Below are 18,250 nucleotides of genomic sequence, written 5' to 3' on the forward strand. Positions count from 1 at the left end.
TGCTAGGCGTGAGTTACCCCAGATCTCGTTTGCCGCTACAGCGATCGAGGTGTTTGGTTTCTACCGGCTTCAGGTGAGTTATTGTAGAATAAGTATAGTCTACTTAAACCCCTTTAATTTAATTCATTATTGTTATTTCCCTTAGTTTAGTGGATTCAGACCCTCCTTTTTCCTGTTTTTCCACTCTTTCTTCCACAAAGAACTTTTGTTCTTCCCTCAGGCCTTTGGGCCTTTCCATCCCTAGAGTGTTTGTGTTTCTTGTTAGGGAACTAAAAACTTGGGATAGTATAATTTTTAGTTATAATTGTTTGAAATTTAGTTTGGGTATAGTGTAATCAGTGTGTTTGAGTGTGTGTTTGGTTACACTTTCCTTAACAATGTCTAAGGATTCGAAGGTCTCAGGCTTCAAGAAGTGTGACTCGTGCTGTCAGAAAATGTCTCTGACGGTCACACTTCTTGTGTTTACTGCCTGGCACCTTTACACCTGCAGGACTCTTGTGCTGTATGCCATGGCTTCAGCCCCAGAGTCCTGCAGGAAAGAAAAAATAAACTTATTTTGAGAGGTTTACTTAAGCCTTGAGGGTTCCCTTACTGTTACTTCGGGCAAACCCTCTAAGGCTTCTAGGTCCTCGGCTCCAGCTCCTGAGTCGAGGCCTAAGGCTTCGAAACCTCCTTCTACATCGGCTCCGGCTGGAGCCGATGAGTCTCAGACTACAGCTTCTGTGGTTTCCTCGGCTCCGGCTGGAGCCGAGGTATTGGAAATTCCTGTGTCGGCTCCGACTAGACCTTCAGAGCCGACATCTAGAAAGAGGTCCAGGTCACCGTCCCTTGGCTCCGTTCATTCGGCTCCAGCATCTCCCTTGCTGTCTGAACGGAGCCATAGATCGCACTCCTCTAGGTCATCGAGGCTTTCGGACCATGACCTTCAGAGGGTAATGAGTCGACTTCTTAAGTCCGAGGCACTGGCCCAAATGCTTCAGAGCCCGACTCATCAGTCGATGCCTGACCCTGTTCCTCATTATGTTCCTCCTCCGACTCCTTTGAGCTTGGAGCGTGGGCGTTTCGGAACCGAGACTGGTAGCGTCGGAGCCGATACAAATGTCTTCGGCTCCATCGTCGGCTCCGATTTCTTCCTTAGAAGAATCTCGGCGCCGGACTTCCCTCGTCGGCTCCGAGGGGGTGAGTGGCATCGGACCCTTGTCCGACCCCGCTCTCCCTCGGTGCTTCGGCGCTGGTGAGTTCGGCTCCGACATCGGCCTCGGAGCCATCACTGTTGGTGCCGAGGGAGGTTTTCAGCTTCTCGGAGCGGGGACCTCTGGCTCTGCCTGACAGGGGTGCGTTCGAGGTCATGCGGAGTGTGTTGGAACCTGGTTCAACTCCACAGTCGGCTCCGTCTGCCCCTCCCTCTTGATTGCCTCAGGTCAAGTCTACTCACTCCCTCATCCCAGACCGCAGAGAGCCAGCTCCTCAGGAATCCCCTGTGGGGATCTCATCCTTTTCCGAGGCCTCTCCTGAATTGGCAGAAGAGCCCCCTCGGAAGAGAAAGTGTAAGAGGAAACACATAGACTCACCTGAGTCCGTCACCTCTGACACAGATTTAGAGGATTCGAGGTTCCCCGTTCCTCTTCTGAAGATGTCTCCTTTGCAGACATTCTAGAAATCCTCAAACAGAGGGAAATTGGCCAGCCCTCAGCCCTTGGAGGATGAATCTGTGTATCTTGAGGCGTTTGGCTCTCGCCCTTCCACCTCCTGGGTGTCTCCCCTTTGACCCCCTCATGCAGGTGGTAGCAAAAGGCATGGACGGCTCCTGATTCAGTGGACCCCACTCCCAGGAGACCCTCAAAATTTATCACGGCACCAGCAGATAAACAATTTCTGACCAAGGGAGTTTCTGTGGATGCTATGGTGGTTGCTGCTGCCACTAAGAAGGAACTAGCTGATCCTTCAGTGCCTGTCCATCCACCTAACAAGGAATCTAGGTCTATGGACAGGTACGGGAAGCGGATGTTCTCGTCAGCGACCTTTGCAATGCGTTCGCTGAAATACCTATGCCATTTTACTCGTCTTCAAAGGGACTTGGTCAAAGAAGCGAGTGACATGTTGAAGGATCCTACAGCTGCGGGTTTTCAGGACAAGATGAACACTCAGCTGGCTACCCTGAACTCCAAATCTTACTCCTCCATGCGCCTCCTTTCGTATGCGGCTGATGGAGCGAGCAGGGCCGCAGGGACAGGTGTGGCCTTACGCAGGCATGCCTGGATGCGGCTATGCAACTTTGCGGACCCCTTTAAAACGTCGTTCACTAATTCCCCGTTTGATGGATCATCTCTTTTTGGTCCTCAAGTGAAAGAAACCTTGACTAGGTGCAGACGGATGGCAAGACTCTTTCTGCCGTCGAGTCCGTTTTCTACTCCTTCTAGGCCTTACCCCAAAGGCCAGAAAAGTGGGAAAATGTGGTTCATAAACAATCTCAAGGGACTTAGCCTGACGACAGAGTCGGTTCCTGCCAGAGGCAGAGGGGGAACAACAATGGTAGGCGTCGCCCTAGAGGCAGGGGGTCCAGAGAACCAGGGCAATCGAGAAACTTTCTCCGATAAGCCCTTTCAGCATCCCTGAGGTGTTGCCCGACTGTCCACCTTCGGAGGCAGTCAGGGGAAGATTGGCACTGTACCTAGAAGCCTGGCTATCCCTAACTCAAGACAAGTGGGTACAGTCCATCATTTCCGAAGGCTATTCCATTCCCTTCGTTCGCATTCCAAACCAGTCAAAAAAATCCCTTCCAGATGTTCCACCCAATCAAAGGGACTTGCAGCTTTGGAAATTTCAAAGCTACTTACAAAAAGAGCAATTCAGCCAGTTCCAGCAGACCAGCAAGGATCCGGAATCTACTCCAGGTTCTTTTTAGTTCCAAAGAAAACAGGGGACTGGCGACCAATTTTGGATCTCAGTATCTTGAACAAGTCTGTCAAGAAAACAAGATTTCGGATGGTCACACTACAGTCCATCCTTCCCCTATTGGGAAGAAAAAACTGGATGTGCTCTATAGATCTTCAGGATGCGTACTATCATATAAAAATGAACAGACGCTCCAGAAGATTCCTCCGCTTCAGGCTGGGAACCAGTCATTTTCAATTCAGAGCCCTGCCCTTTGGACTCACCACTGCCTCCCGGGTGTTTACCAAATGCATGGCAGTGGTAGCTTCTCACCTGAGACGTCAAGGATTCCAGGTGTTTCCATATTTGGACGACTGGCTCCTCACAGCTCCCACCAAGCATCTTCTTCTAATGGCCAGACTACACTTTTCGCATTTGTCAAAACTTAGGCATCTCAATAAATTGCGAAAAGTCTGTTTTGTCGCCTTGTCGTGCTATTACCTTCATAGGCGCAAATCTAGACAGTCAACATGTCTGTGAGACTAACAGATCAGAGAATAACAGACATACGCAAACTGGTCTCGCTTCTCTTCAGCAGCAACAGAGTCAAAGCCAGGTTAGTTCTGAAAGTATTAGGGATTATGGCGGCTGCCATACCTCTGCTTCCATTAGCCAGATTCCACATGAGAATCCTTCAATGGATGCTCTTCACACAATGGTCATACCAACAACTTCCGATGTCTCACACCATTATGATTACGCAAACATGCAAGAATCATCTTCGGTGGTGGATGTCTTCCCCTCAGCTCCTCTTGGGAAGACCCTTTGTTCCTTCCTCCGGTTGCTACTCTGACAGCGGACGCCTCCCTGATCGGGTGGGGGCATTATCAGGGCAGAACTGTCCAGGGCATATGGCGATCAGACGAATGCCACTTGCACATAAATGTTCTAGTGATGAGAGCAGTGCTTTTAGCGTTGCAAGCCCTTCAAGACTCTCTTCCATTGGGAACGATAGCAATCCAGACGGACAATATGTCTGTAGTGTGGTATATCAACAAACAAGGCGGAACCAGGTCCTATCCCCTATGTTGAGAAGCACTCAGACTGTGGCAATGGGCGATTTCTTCTCAGCGTTTTCTGATAGCAACGCACATCCCCGGGAAGTCCAATCAAATCGCGGACAAGTTGAGCAGAGCTATCCTCATGCCTCACGGTGGTCTCTGAAAGATTCTATTGCGAGAAAAATTTTTCTCAAGTGGGGTCAGCCTTGCTGCGACCTTTTGCTACACCCAAAACAGCAAGTGCAGAGATTATTTCACCCAATTCCCGTTACCAGGCCAGTCCAGCAGAGGCGCTCTAGTCCAAGTTTGGCCCGGGGACTTCTGTATGCATTTCCTCCTTCCCACTAATTTCTCAAGTGATACAGAAAGCTATCGCTCAGAAGGCCTCTCTGATCCTCATTGCTCCTTACTGGCCTCGACAGGTTTGGTTCCCCTTTCTACATCAATTTCTGTTGGAGCAACCTTGGCATCTGGACCTAGTTCCAGATCTTTTGATCCATCAGTCGGGTCAGTTGCATCGCTCCTCCCTCTCTGAACCTCACTGCTTGGTTCCTCCAGTTCCTACCCTAGCCAGGCTTCCTCAAATATCTCACACTGTTCGAGATATTTTAATAGCTTCACACAAATCTTCCACTCGAAAAATTTATCTTAGTAAGTGGAAACGTTTTGCCTATTGGGCTCAAGGAAGGGACTTAGATCCTTTCACTGCTCCCATCCTTATGGTTCTTGATTTTCTAGCTGAACTCTTTCATGCAGGTTCATCTCCTTCTACTCTCAAAGTTCAATTGGCAGCTATATCTAACTTTCATGTGGGTATTTCAGAGTCTGCCATTATGTCCCACAAGCTTTGCAAAGCATTTTTGAAGGGAGCTTTTCTACTCGGACCTCCTATAAGAAATCCTCCTCCTCCTTGGGACCTTAATTTAGTTCTCAGTTCTTTGATTCTCCCCCCTTTCGAACCTGCAGCTGCCTGGTCATTAAAATTGCTATCATGGAAAACTCTTTCTCGTAGCTATTACTTCAGCTAGAAGAGTTTCAGAACTTCATGCACTCAGCTGTCGACCTCCTTATCTGTTGTTCCATAAAGACAGGGTATCCTACGAACCAACCGTCCTTTTTACCTAAAGTGGCCTCTGCGTCTAACCTAAATCAAAGCATTGACCTCCCTGTGTTTTTTCCAGGGTATTCTAATAGGTCTGAACAAAAATTGCATTGGCTGGATGTTCGTCAGTTAAGGTACTATTTGGATAGGACCAAACAATTCAGAAAAACTGACCAGCTGTTTGTCTCTTATGCAGAAGGCAGAAAGGGACTTTCTGTTTCCAAGGTATCACTATCTAGATGGCTAACATCTCTGATTTCCATTGTTTATGAAATTAGACACCAAAAGCTGCCTAATAAACTTAAGGCCCATTCCACCAGAGCTTTGGCTACTTCTATAGCTTTCCAAGACAGACCGCCTATTGACACCATTTGTGCAGCGGCTACTTGGGCTACTCCTCATACTTTCATTTCACATTATAAGTTGGATTTAGCTTCCAGACATAGAGCTAACTTTGGTACCACTGTTCTCAAGAGTCTGTTCCGTTAGGCCACCCGGGACAAGGTGCTAGGGACGCGGTCCCATCCAGCAAGAATGAAGGCGAGATAGATAACTTAACATATAGAAGTTATGTTCTTACCATAACGTTCCATGTTAGTTGTCTTCTTCTCGCCTTCTTCTTGCGTCCCACCCTCCTTCCCCCTGGCCTGGACAGACCTAGAGGAGTTTGATTGTGACCTCTCTTTCTACCACCTCTTTACTATAGGTATATGCTCTGCTGTGCATATTTTCCTGGATCAGGCTGTAGGTCACCCTTTCTCTTCTCCCTTGTTATAGAGGTGGACTTTCTTTCCAGTTATTCTGGTACTATTATTAGCTGGGCCTAGCTCACAAACGAGATCTGAGGTAACTCACGCCTAGCATTGTGGGATATAAGGGGAGCCTCGAGCCGGTGGAACCAACTCTCGAGCTTTTAGAGTGGCCGAGTCGGAGCCGGGGTCGGCTCCGAACCCATCCAGCAAGAAGAAGGCGAGAAGAAGACAACTAACATGGAACGTTATGGTAAGAATATAACTTCTATTTTTCAGAAAGACAGAACATTTACTAGTGGCATATGCTGCAGGATCACAGAGAAAGGCCATCTCCAAGCAGACTATTTCAAAGTGGATAGGTCACTGCATTCGTTTCTGCTACTCACAGCATGGTAAACCAGTGCCTAAGGGCATTAGGCCACATTCAACCAGAGCCGCAGCCACTTCTGCAGCCTTTCTCCGGAGAGTACCAACCGAAGACATTTTAGAGGCTGCTACTTGGACTTCAGTGTATACCTTTACAAAACATTACAATCTGCCTCTTTACTCTAAATCCAGGGAAGGCTTTGCCACTGCAGTTCTGCAGGGCCTCATAGCCGCTTCTAATGCTGTTTAGATCCAGCCTCCCAACCATAGCTTTGGGACTCTACCCAAATGTAATGACTGCAACAGTGAAACACGAAGAACATAGTACAGTTGTGTACACTTACCATGAATGTAGATGTTCAAGTGTATTCACTGTTGCAGTCCAGGTTACCCACCCGCCATCCCCCTTATTTTTGCTGGAACTTAACTTTACTTCTCTGAACTATACAACCTATGGGCTGTATTTGCTTATAGATGAAGGTAAAGTTTATTTTGGTGCATGTATGTTTTACTTGCATATATTTAGCCTACCCTTTTGAGGGCACCTAACATCTGGGGCAAGAAAAACTGAAGAAAATGGCGTCTGCTGCATCTTTTATACCCCCTGACGTCAGGGAAGGGGCGACAGCACCCGACGCAGGACCCAAGACTTTGGAATTCAGGCCGACTGAGGGCAACTTGCCAGCAGGATAACCCAAATGTAATGACTGCAACAGTGAATACACTCGAACATCTACATTTATGGTAAGTGTACACAACTGTACTTTCTTGGTACCCAGAAAGGACAAGGCCTGGCGACTGATACTGGAATTGTCAATTTTGAACACATACCTGGACATTCCAAAATTCAAAATGCTGACTTTGCAGCAGCTTCTGCCCATGCTGGGCAAGAATGCTTGGCTGGTGACATTAGACCTAAAAGAGGCATACCTGCATGTCCCAGTAAGACAATCGTGCAGAGGATACCCCAGATTCAAGCCTGGCTTAATGCATTACCAATTCCCTGCACTGCCCTTTGGCTTATCTACTGCACCCAGGTTCTTTACAAAGTGCCTGGCACCAGTAATTGCATTTTGCAGACAAAGAAGTGTACAAGTATATCCTTACCTGGACTGTCTCTTTCAAGCAGAGAACAAAGGCACTCTTATTCGACACCTGGCATTTGTGAAAAGGCTTCTAACATGCCTAGGGTACACAAACGAAAAGAAATCACAACTAGTACCCTCTCAAAAGGTAACATTCCTGGGTGCAAGCTTGAATACAACTGCCCAGATGGCTTACCTGACGCCAAACAAACAAAGGCAACTGACTACTTCAAACTGATGGCAACAAAAACCCAGTCTTCTGCAAGACAAATTCTGCAGGCTCTGGGCTTCATGGCATCCTGCATCCTACTAATTCCGTATGCAAGACTGCATATGAGGAAACTTCAGTGGTACCTACAAAGTTTATGGAGTCAACATTCACACAGTCTGGAAACAAATGATTCCTCTCATTCCCTGCCTGCAACAGGAGTTTCTATGGTGGGCAAAGGCCTGTTACCAAAACATGGGATGGCCCTTCATTCTACCCCCTGCCAGCCACACCTTAACAGACTCATCAGATTATGCCGGGGGGGGTGCACATGGCAGGAAGATGCATTCAGGGCATATGGGCCCCAAATCAAATGCATCTACATTTCAACCAGAAAGAGATGCTAGCTGTTCAAAATGGCCTAACAGCCGTTAAGGACTTCATCCAGGACAACTACTGATAAAGACGGACAACACCACAGTCATTTGGTATATAAAGAAGCAAGGGGGCACACACTCATACCCCCTTTGCAGATTAGCCATGGCACTGTGGGACACAGCTTTGACTTGCCAAATACTTCAAGCCCAATTCCTGCCAGGACAACAGAACACTCTGGCAGACTATTTAAGCAGAAACCTTATGGATCCTCACGAGTGGAAACTAAATCCACGAGTCTTCAGCATGATAACAGAGAAATGGGGGAGCCCAGACATAGATCTATTTGCCTCTCCTCAAAATTATCAATTGAAAAGATTCTGCACAAGGACTGATCACAAACATGGAAAGTGGACACCGTATCCTACAGTTGGAAAACCCTATCAGTTTATGCCCTTCCTCCTCTACCTCTTCTACCCAAGGTCCTCCTAAAAGTAACAAGAGAAGCCAAAGATAATTGCCCCGGACTGGCCCTGCCAATACTGATACCCAATCCTAAGGAACTTGTCTCAATGCCCAGCATGGACCTTGCCTCAGAGACCACAACTACTGTCCCAGCAAAACAGTCAGATCCTGCACAGTCAACTACAGACTCTAAACCTGGCAGCATGGCTGTTCATGTAATCATACAAACAACACCTCTCAGTAAAGCTGTGATGGATGTCATTTTGGAAGCCAGAAGGCCTAGTACTAGAAAATCTTATGCTGACAAGTGGAAGAGATTCTGTGCTTGGAATCGAGCACAAGGAACTGATACAGCAGAACCAACTATTCCTCGGATATTACAATACTTAACTGAGATGCTTGACAAAGGCCTATCTTTCTCATCAATCAAAATCCATGCCTCTGCCATTTCGGCTCATTACAACATAGAGCCACTAATCTTTTCTCATCCTTTACTAAAGCAGTATCTTAGAGCAGCCAAAAATTTAAGGCCCCCTAGAATATCACCATTACCTGCATGGGACCTCAAGTTGTGTTGGAAAAGCTCATCCTGCCTCCATTTGAACCGTCTGCTACCGCTCATGTAAAGTTCTTATGGAAGACCGCTCTGTTACTAGCAATTACTTCAGCAAGAAGTGTTTCAGAGCTACAGGCCGTCATGGCTGTAGAGCCTTTTATCATGTTTTACCTGGACAGGATGTCTGAGGACAAATCCTACTTTTATGCCTAAGGTGGTTTCCAGTGTGGCTCTTAACCAAACAATTCATCTGCCAACTTTTTATCCAAATCCGCCGAACAAAGGAAAGAGAATTCTGCATTCCTTGGATGTACACAGACAGCTAAGATTCTACTTGAGCAGGACTAAAGCTCTAAGAAAAACTGAGCAATTACTAGTGTCATATGCTGCAGGATCAGAAGGAAAGGCTATTTCAAAGTGGATAAGCCACTGCATCCGCTTCTGCTATTTACACCATGGTAAACCTGTGCCCAAGGGCATTGGGTCTCAATCCACCAGAGCTGCAGCTACTTCAGCAGCCTTTTTCAGAGTAGTACCAACCGAAGACATTCTAGAGGCTGCTACTTGGTGTTCTATTCACACCTTTACAAAGCATTACCATTTGCCCCTCTACTCTAAGTCCAGGGCAGGCTTTGCCACTGCAGTTCTGCATGGCCCTATAGCTGCTCCTAATGCTGTTTAGCTCCATCCTCCCATCCATAGCTTTGGGATTCTACCCAAATGTAATGACTGCAACAGTGAAACACGAAGGACATAGTACAGTTGTGTACACTTACCATAAATGTAGATGGTAGAGTGTATTCAGTGTTGCAGTCCGGGTTACCCACCTGATATATATATATATATATATATATATATATATATATATATATATACTGAATAAAATGGGGTCTGCTGCATGTTTTATACCCCTGATGACCTGCCGTCATGGAAGAAGAGATAGCAACCGATGCAGGACCCAAGACTTTGTTATTCAGGCCGACTGAGGGCAACCTGCCATCAGATTACCCAAATGTAATGACTGCAACAGTGAATACACTCGAACATCTACATTTATGGTAAGTGTACACAACTGTAGTTTGTGTACATAATTTTGCCTTCGGTTGCTACTTGTATTTCTATTGAAATAATGGTTTCCTGTAACACGTCTGTACCTTAAAGCATGTATGTTCAGCTGTTTACCTTTGGAAACTTCAATGTTAAGTTGTCTATCTCTCCTTCATTCTTGCTGGTTGGTTCGGAGCCGATCCTCTGCTCCGACTCGGCCATCTTCTATAGCTCGAGAGTTACATACTGGCTCGAGGCCTCCCCATATCCCATGATGCCTGGCGCTAGAAATCCATATCTCGTTTGCCGCTTCTGCTGCGAGGTTGCTCTACTGGCTCAGGTCATATAAAACTTTTATATTGTGTCTTTTCTGTCATAAAACTAGTAGTTTTAGCATAGAAATTCTCATTTAGATATATCCTTGGTATTATAGTTGTGTTCGTGTCTGAATCCTTGTCTTTTCCCCTCAGAAACTCGTTTTTATTTAGAGAGTTTCCCCTCCCCCTTTTCTCTTTCCTCGTTAGAGGATTACCTTACCTCTAAAAGGTTTCAGGTTAAGTTGGAGGATAACCTTTTTTCTCTCTCTCTCCCTTAAAACAAAAAAAAAAAATTCCTTTATTACTGTTAGCTAGTTTAGCTATAGTTATAGTTGTAGTGTAGTTGGTTCTGGTAACTGTAGTGTATTTTTTTGTGGTTAGTTACCTTAACCCTTTGGTGTGTGTGTTTTTTCCTTGGTTTTTCTTCTTTTAGGATGTCCAAGGATCCTAAGCCTCCCGGATTCAAGAAGTGTGACTCATGCTGTCAGAAGATGTCTCTGACAGATGGTCACACTTGTGTTTGTCTGGGCGCCGTGCACCTGCAGGACTCTTGCTCGATTTGCCATGCATTCAGTCCAAGAGTCCTGCAGGAGCACAAAAACAAATTGATCTTGCGGAGTCTGCTTAAACCCCAAGATTCACCGGCGAAGGCTCAGCCCGTGAAATCTCCTTGGCCACCTAAAACTTTGGCTCCCAGTAAGGAGCGGTCGTTGGGTGAAGCCATACCATCCATCTCGGCTCTGGCTGGAGCTGATATTCCTCCCTCCCAGTTGGCTCAGACACGTTCTTCGGAGCAGTCTGAGAGTCGAAAAAGCTCCAGGCCTCCTCCTCTGGAGTAAATACGTTCGGCTCCGCAATCGCCTCTGCTCCAGTTGGGGCATAGTCATTGCTCATCCCACTCTTCTCGGTCCTCAAGATTTTCAGACCATGACTTGGAAAGAGTGGTCAGTAGGCTGTTAAAATTGCAGGCCCTAGCCAGCATGTTGTCCAGCCCCCCTCATCAGGCGTCTCCTCCGTCCACAGCTGTTGATATTCCTCCTCTGACTCATCCTATGAGCTCGGGGCTGGAGTTCGTTTGGGTTCGGGTCGTGGAACCATCGGCTCCGATACCTTCTCCTTCGGTTCCGTCGTCGGCTCTGATCCCTTCCATGGTACCATCCCTGGAGGGATCTGGACGCCGAGACTCCCTCGTCGGCTCTGAGGGGGCGAGTGGCATCGGACCTTTGTCCGACCCCGCTCTCCCCCTTGGCGCTTCAGCTCAGCTGAGCTCGGCTCCCACATCTGCCTCGGAGCCATCCCACTCGGTACGGGGAGAGGTTCTGGTTTCTTCGAAACCGGAGCCATCTCTGTGTCCGGGCAGGGACGCCTTCGAGGTGATGCGGAGTGTACTGGCCCCAGAGTCAGTCCCACGATCGACCCTATCGGCTCCTCCCCCTAGGGTGCCTGCGTCAGCCTCTGCCACTCTTCCAGACCCCAAGCGTGGGGATCCAGCGCTCCAGGACACCCCTTTAGGTGTATCCTCCTTTTCCGAGGCCTCCCCTGACCATTCAGAGGAGCCACCTCGCAAGAGGAAATGCAAGAGGAAGCATGTTGACTCTCCCGAGTCTGTCATATCGGATACCGAATTAGAGGAGTCTGAAGGGTCCCCAAGATCCCCCTCTGAAGATGTCTCCTTCTCAGACATTCTTGAGATGCTTGGGCAGAGGGGGAACTGGACTGCCCTAAGCCCTTCCGAGGATGACTTGGTATTCCTGGACGCGTTTGGATCCCGACCTTCTACCTCCTGGGTGTCTCCGCCTTTCGACCCACTGATGTCTGTGTTGGCTCGGAAGGCATGGACGGCTCCAGACACAGTGGAACCGACCCCTAGAAGACCTGCCAAATTCATTACTGCACCGCAGGACAAAGAGTTCTTGACCAAAGATGCCCCCGTTGATGCCATGGTGGTAGCGGCGGCCACAAAGGAGGAGTTGGCTGAAACTTCATCTGTCCATCCCCCTATCAAGGAGTCCAGGATGATGGACAGATATGGGAAGCGGATGTTCTCATCAGCGACCTTTTCTATGCAGTCCCTGAATTACCTGTGCCACTTTACCCGTCTTCAGAGGGATCTTCTGAAAGAGCTTGGAGATGCCCTCCAAGATCCATCAGCTGAGGGGGCTCAGGCTAAGGCAGAGCCTCCCAGCTGGCGTCTCTTAATTCAGTGGAAAACTCCTCCATGAGGCTCATTTCATATGCAGCCGATGGGGCGAGTAGAGCCGCAAGCACAGGCGTGGCCCTAAGGAGGCACGCTTGGATGCGGCTATGTATCTTTGCGGAACCTTTCAGAGCGTCTTTCACCAACACCCATTTTGATGGTTCCTCTCTCTTTGGATCACAGGTGAATGATACCCTTACCAGGTGTGAGCAGGAAGGCAAGACTATCTCTGCCATAGGAGTCCGTTTTTCCACTCCTTCCAGACCATATCCCAAGGGTCAGAAGAGTGGAAAGATGTTCCGGAAATCCCAGGGAGCCTTGCCAGACACACGTGGTGAGTTTCTCTCCAGGGGCAGAGGAGGGAACAATAACAGATGCCACCCTCGTGGCAGAGGGGGTCCACAAAACCAGGGCAGCAGAGAATCTTTCTCTGACAAGCCCTTCCAGCATCCCTGAAGGGTTGCCCGGCTGCTCACCACTGGAGTCAGTCGGGGGAAGATTATCGCTGTACCCAAGAGCCTGGCAAGACATAACACAAGACAAATGGGTACAGTCCGTTGTATCCGGAGGCTACAGAATTCCTTTTGTTCACGCTCCTTTATTGTCCAAGAAGTCCCTTCCAGATGTTCCACCCAATCTAAAGGATCAAGCAGTACAGGAAGTTTCTAAACTGCTAAGAAAAAGGGCCATCCAGCAAGTCCCAGCAGACCAGCAAGGATCCGGAATTTACTCAAGGTTCTTTTTGGTACCAAAAAAGACGGGACTGGAGACCCATTTTGGATCTCAGCAGACTAAACAGGTCTGTACAAAGAACGAAGTTTCGGATGGTCACGCTACAGTCCATTTTACCCTTCCTGGGTCAGGACAATTGGATGTGCTCCATAGATCTTCAGGATGCATACTACCACATAAAAATGGACAGGCGCTCCAGAAGATTCCTGCGCTTTCGGCTGGGATCCAGCCATTATCAGTTCAGAGCTCTGCCCTTTGGTCTCACCAGAGCCCCAGGGTGTTCACCAAATGTATGGCAGTAGTTACCGCTCACCTGAGACAGCAAGGATTCCAGGTGTTTCCGTATCTAGACGACTGGCTCCTCACTGCTACCACCAGGCATCACCTTCTGCAAGCCAGAGACTATACAATCCAGACGTGCTCCAGACTAAGTATCACTATAAATTTCGAAAAATCTGCTTTGTCGCCCTGTCAGTCTATCATCTTTATAGGCGCAGACATAAATACAAAAGACAGGGTGTTAATCATTCGGTGGCATGTCCAGTTCTTGTTACAATGCAAGAGAAATCAAGCCAGGTTCGTCCTCCAAACCCTGGGTCTCATGGCAGCAGCAATCATACTCGTCCCTCTGGCACGTTTTCACATGAGGATCCTTCAATGGCTTCTTTTCACCCAATGGTACTTCCAGCAGCTTCCCATGTCTCACATGATTATCATCACAGAAACATGCAAAAAGCACCTTGCATGGTGAATGGTCTCATCAAGTGCCCCTGGGCAGACCATTTGTACTTCCCCCTCCAGTTGCTACAGTGACCACGGATGCCTCCCTGATCAGGTGGGGGGGGGGGTATTATCAGGGCATAACAGTCCAGGGTACCTGGCAACCTCGAGTACCATCTGCACATAAATGTCTTGGAGATGAGGGCCGTGCATTTAGCGTTGCAAGCTCTTCAGGACTCTCTTCCTACCGGGACATTTGCAATTCAAACTGACAAATGTCAGTCGTGTGGTACATCAACAAGCAGGGCGGAACCAGGTCCTACCCCCTATGTCGAGAAGCACTCAGACTCTGGCAGTGGGCGATCTCTTCCCAACGGTTTCTGACCGCAACGCATATCCCTGGGAAATCCAACGTCCTAGCAGACAGGCTGAGCAGAGCTTTTCTCATGCTTCATGAGTGGTCTCTGAATCAAGTAGTAGCGGACCAAATCTTCTGCAAATGGGGCAACCTTGCTGCAACCTCTTTGCCACCCCCTTCAACAGCAAGTGCAGCAACTTCTCTCTCCTACCACATCCAGAGCATTCCCCCAGAGACACACTAGTCCGCGATTGGCCTCAGGGACTTCTGTACGCATTCGCTCCTTTTCCCCTAATTTCCAAGCTGATACAGAAAGCTACCGTATTGGGTTGCAGAATGATCCTCATTGCTCCGTACTGGCCTCGACAAATATGGTTTCCGTTCCATCATCATTATCTTACCGAGAAGCCTTGGACTCTGGACCCAGCTCCAGACCTCCTGATCCATCAGTCGGGCTTCATAATTCCCTACAATCTCTCAAGCTCACGGCTTGGTTGCTCCACTTCCAACCCTAGCCAGGCTTCCTGATATCTCCCAGTCGGTGCGTGAAATCATTTTATCATCTCACAAGTCTACCACTAGAAAAACTTAGGCTAGTAAGTGGAAACGTTTTTCTTCCTGGGCAGAGGCTAAGAATATAGACCCCTTTGCAGCCCCTGTTCACCACATCCTGGAATTTCTTGCGGAGCTCTTTCATACTGGGTCCGCTTCCGCTACAGTTAGAGTGCAGTTAGCCGCAATTTCAAATTTTCACATTGGCCTTTCAGAAAGTCGTATAATGTCTCATAAGCTTTGTAAGGCCTTCCTCAGAGGAACCACTCTGCTCAGGCCCTCTGTTAGAGATCCTCCACACCCGTGGGATCTGAATTTGATTCTAACCTCTCTAATTTTGCCCCCCTTCGAACCTGCAGCTTCCTGTTCTTTGAAGTTTTTATCTTGGAAAACACTTTTTTTGGTAGCAGTTACTTCAGCGAGAAGAGTTTCTGAACTGCAGGCTTTGTATCCGTCCCCCGTACCTAGTGTTCCACAAAGACAGGATTGCTCTTAGGACTAATCCTTCCTTCCTTCCTAAGGTCTCTTCTGAGAGTTACTTGAACCAGTCCATTGACCTTCCTGTATTTTTTCCCAACCATTCCAACAGGGGAGAATATAAGTTACATCAATTAGATGTTCACAGGCAACTGCGCTTTTATTTGCATAGGACTAAGGACTTAAGAAAATCGGATCAGCTTTTCCTGTCTTATGCAGAGGGCAAACCAGGCCTACCAGTATCAAAAGTAACTTTATCTAGGTGGCTGACTTCTATCATAACCTTTGTCTATCAGCTGAGGAAGAAAGAATTGCCTGTTAAACCTAAAGGCCACTCCACCAGAGCATTAGCCACTAGTGTTGTGTTTCAAGCTAGGTTGCCCATGGAATCGTAGTGCAGCGGCCACGTGGGCAAATTCTCATTCTTTCATCTCGCATTATAAGTTGGACGTGGTTTCCAGGAGCAGAGCTGATTTTGGTTCCACTGTTCTGAAGAGTCTGTTCCACTGAGCCACCCAGGATATTAAGTGCTAGGGACGCTGTCCCAACTAGCAAGAATGAAGGTGAGATAGACAACTTAACATAAAGAACTTATGTACCTACCATAACGTTCCATGTTGTCTCCTCTCGCCCTCTTTCTTGCGTCCCACCCTCCATCCCCCTATCCTACTAGACCAAGAAAAGTTTCTCGAAGGATTTACATTGGCTGAGTCTTCTCTGGCTATCCTACTCTACCTAGTAGTCTCTGTGGTTGGGCTTGTGTATGATAGGATAGGATTCCTTCATTACTTTGTTTGCTGTTAGTCTCACCAAACGAGATCTGGGTTTCCTGTGCCAGGCATCATGGGATATGGGGAGGCCTCAAGCCAGTATGTAGCTCTCTAGCTTTAGAAGATGGCCGAGTCGGAGCAGAGGATCGGCTCTGAACCAACCAGCAAGAAAGAAGGCGAGAGGAGACAACTAACATGGAACGTTATGGTAGGTACATAACTTCTTTTTCCTTAAGTTGGTGCAGTCAGTGTTGAATTCAGTACTGCATACCTGTACCATTCCTGTGGTTGGATGACCATTCCATTCAAGTCTGGGTAGAGTATAATTTGCATTTAAAGTTAACAGTGCACAACTGAGTAACCTGTCTTGCAGTTTTCTTTAATTGTATCTTTTTTTTGGGGGGGGGGGTGAATTTGGGAGTCTCGAGTCTGGGCACACCTTTATGCAGTACAGATGTATTGTAGCATGTGCTGGCAGTGGAGTGCAAGACCTAGAGTGGAAAGGTTGCCAATTTAAGACTCTCACAAAAAGGCTGCTCAGCTGTTACTGCTAAAGAGTACTCTCAAAGGTCTTTAAGTATGGTGACGCTATGGAACACTTGTATACTATCTTATTGTTTTGACTTGGTGTTTTGAGTAAAGTATGTCAGAGCATTGATTAAGTCTTTTTGTTCATGAAGTTTGTGTGTTACACTTAAGATTAGCAGGTTATTTGGAGTTGATGTGGTCTGTTTTGAAGCATTTAGCATTTTTATTTTAATTAAGGCATACATGGAGCTGACCAGTGTAAAAGCTGCTGAAGCAATGCTCAACTTCTATTCCTTCTTGCCTGTTACTCTGCATGGAAGCCAGCTGAAACTGAAGAAGCTACCAGAAGACTTTGATATAACCGACATGGTAAGGAGTTTACCTTATCTCACAAAATGAAGTGCCGAGTTGAAAAAAACTAATGAAATAGATGAATTCATGGAGAACAAACACTTTATATAAAACCAGATGGTAATAAGCAATTTGCCCATTAATGATGGTTGTGCTGATTCCATAGTATTTTCCTGGTTTAAGTGTTTTACTGATGACTGCCTTCTGCTGTTTTTCTTACTGTATACAGTTGCTTGTATTTCCAAAGTTTACTTGCATTCTTGTGTACTTTTTATATACCTTTAAAAGACTTAAGTTATACACCTAGCCTCAAATGTCGAGGTGCAGCTTCATCTTGAATTTAAAAAACAACTGTAATGACATTTAAGTTTTAAAAAAAAAGATGATTTTTAGGGATAAATGTTTTTTGACCTTGACATCCCAACACTTTTTTTATAGCTTATGATCCTATGTCATAAATCTGATCCCACGTTTGAGTACCAAGTTGCTATTCAAGACTTTCTGGTTTGCTCTAATGCTCCTAACATCAAAGCTCCTTCAAAAATATGTCTCATCCCTTTGTGCCCTGACTAATCTCGGATCACATTTGCTGCTATCACAGTAGTTTGAGTTCACTGCACCAAGTGCTCCTTTTCTGTTCATCATTAGCTACTACTACTAAATTGCTAAAAGCTCAATTACTGAAGACTCATTTCATTGAAGTGAAGTACTGACACTGTGTAGAGTAGCTTAAGGCAAGGTATATGCCATTTTCTCAACTGCAGTGCGATCTTAGAGTTAGTATATATAGATTGGGTGGGGGCACAACCCCACACATTGGGAAGGGGGGCATAGGCCCCCACCTAGTTTGGTTTTATATTATATTTCACCAAAAGCTTAAAAATAATACATTTTGAACCATAGACATGCATACTTACACCAGTAACTCTTTCCAGAAAACAGTAAATACCCAAACTAAGAAGGGGGCTACACCCCCCCCACCCCCTAACTATATATGCTAACTTTAGGATTGCACTAAAATGAGGAAAAGGGCATATACCGTTTACTTGCCTAACAGTATTCTACAGTGCCAGTACTTCACTTCAGTAAAATGAGATTCAGTGAAATGAGTTTTCAGTAATTGGAGCATTCAGCAATTTGGTCAGGGTGAATTGAAATTCAGTGAATTGAGCTTTCAATGAAACAAAATAGACCCATCCATATATATATAGATATGTATATATATATATACGAGTGTGTGTGTTTTGCAAGCAGCAGCAAGAAAAGACACACTTTCAATGGTGCTATTGAAGTCTTGGCCATAAGAGGCATCTCTGGGAATGGACACTTAAGTTAAGACAGGTTACTTTATGTAGCA

The 18,250-nt window shown here is 46.8% G+C and overlaps 1 protein-coding gene across 1 annotated transcript in view; it reads left to right on the forward strand.

Moving 5' to 3' along the window:
- LOC122810428 (zinc finger protein 638-like) overlaps positions 1-18,250 on the forward strand; it is a 996,881-nt gene that overhangs the window by 186,952 nt on the left and 791,679 nt on the right. The window contains exon 2 of the mRNA XM_044082041.1: positions 16,780-16,911. Within this exon, the coding sequence (XP_043937976.1) occupies positions 16,780-16,911 (132 nt within the window). The remainder of the gene's footprint in view (positions 1-16,779; positions 16,912-18,250) is intronic.

This window comes from Protopterus annectens, chromosome 8.part1, assembly GCF_019279795.1.
Source record: "Protopterus annectens isolate FY-2018-M chromosome 8.part1, PAN1.0, whole genome shotgun sequence".
In the NCBI taxonomy this organism is placed as follows: Eukaryota; Metazoa; Chordata; order Ceratodontiformes; family Protopteridae; genus Protopterus; species Protopterus annectens.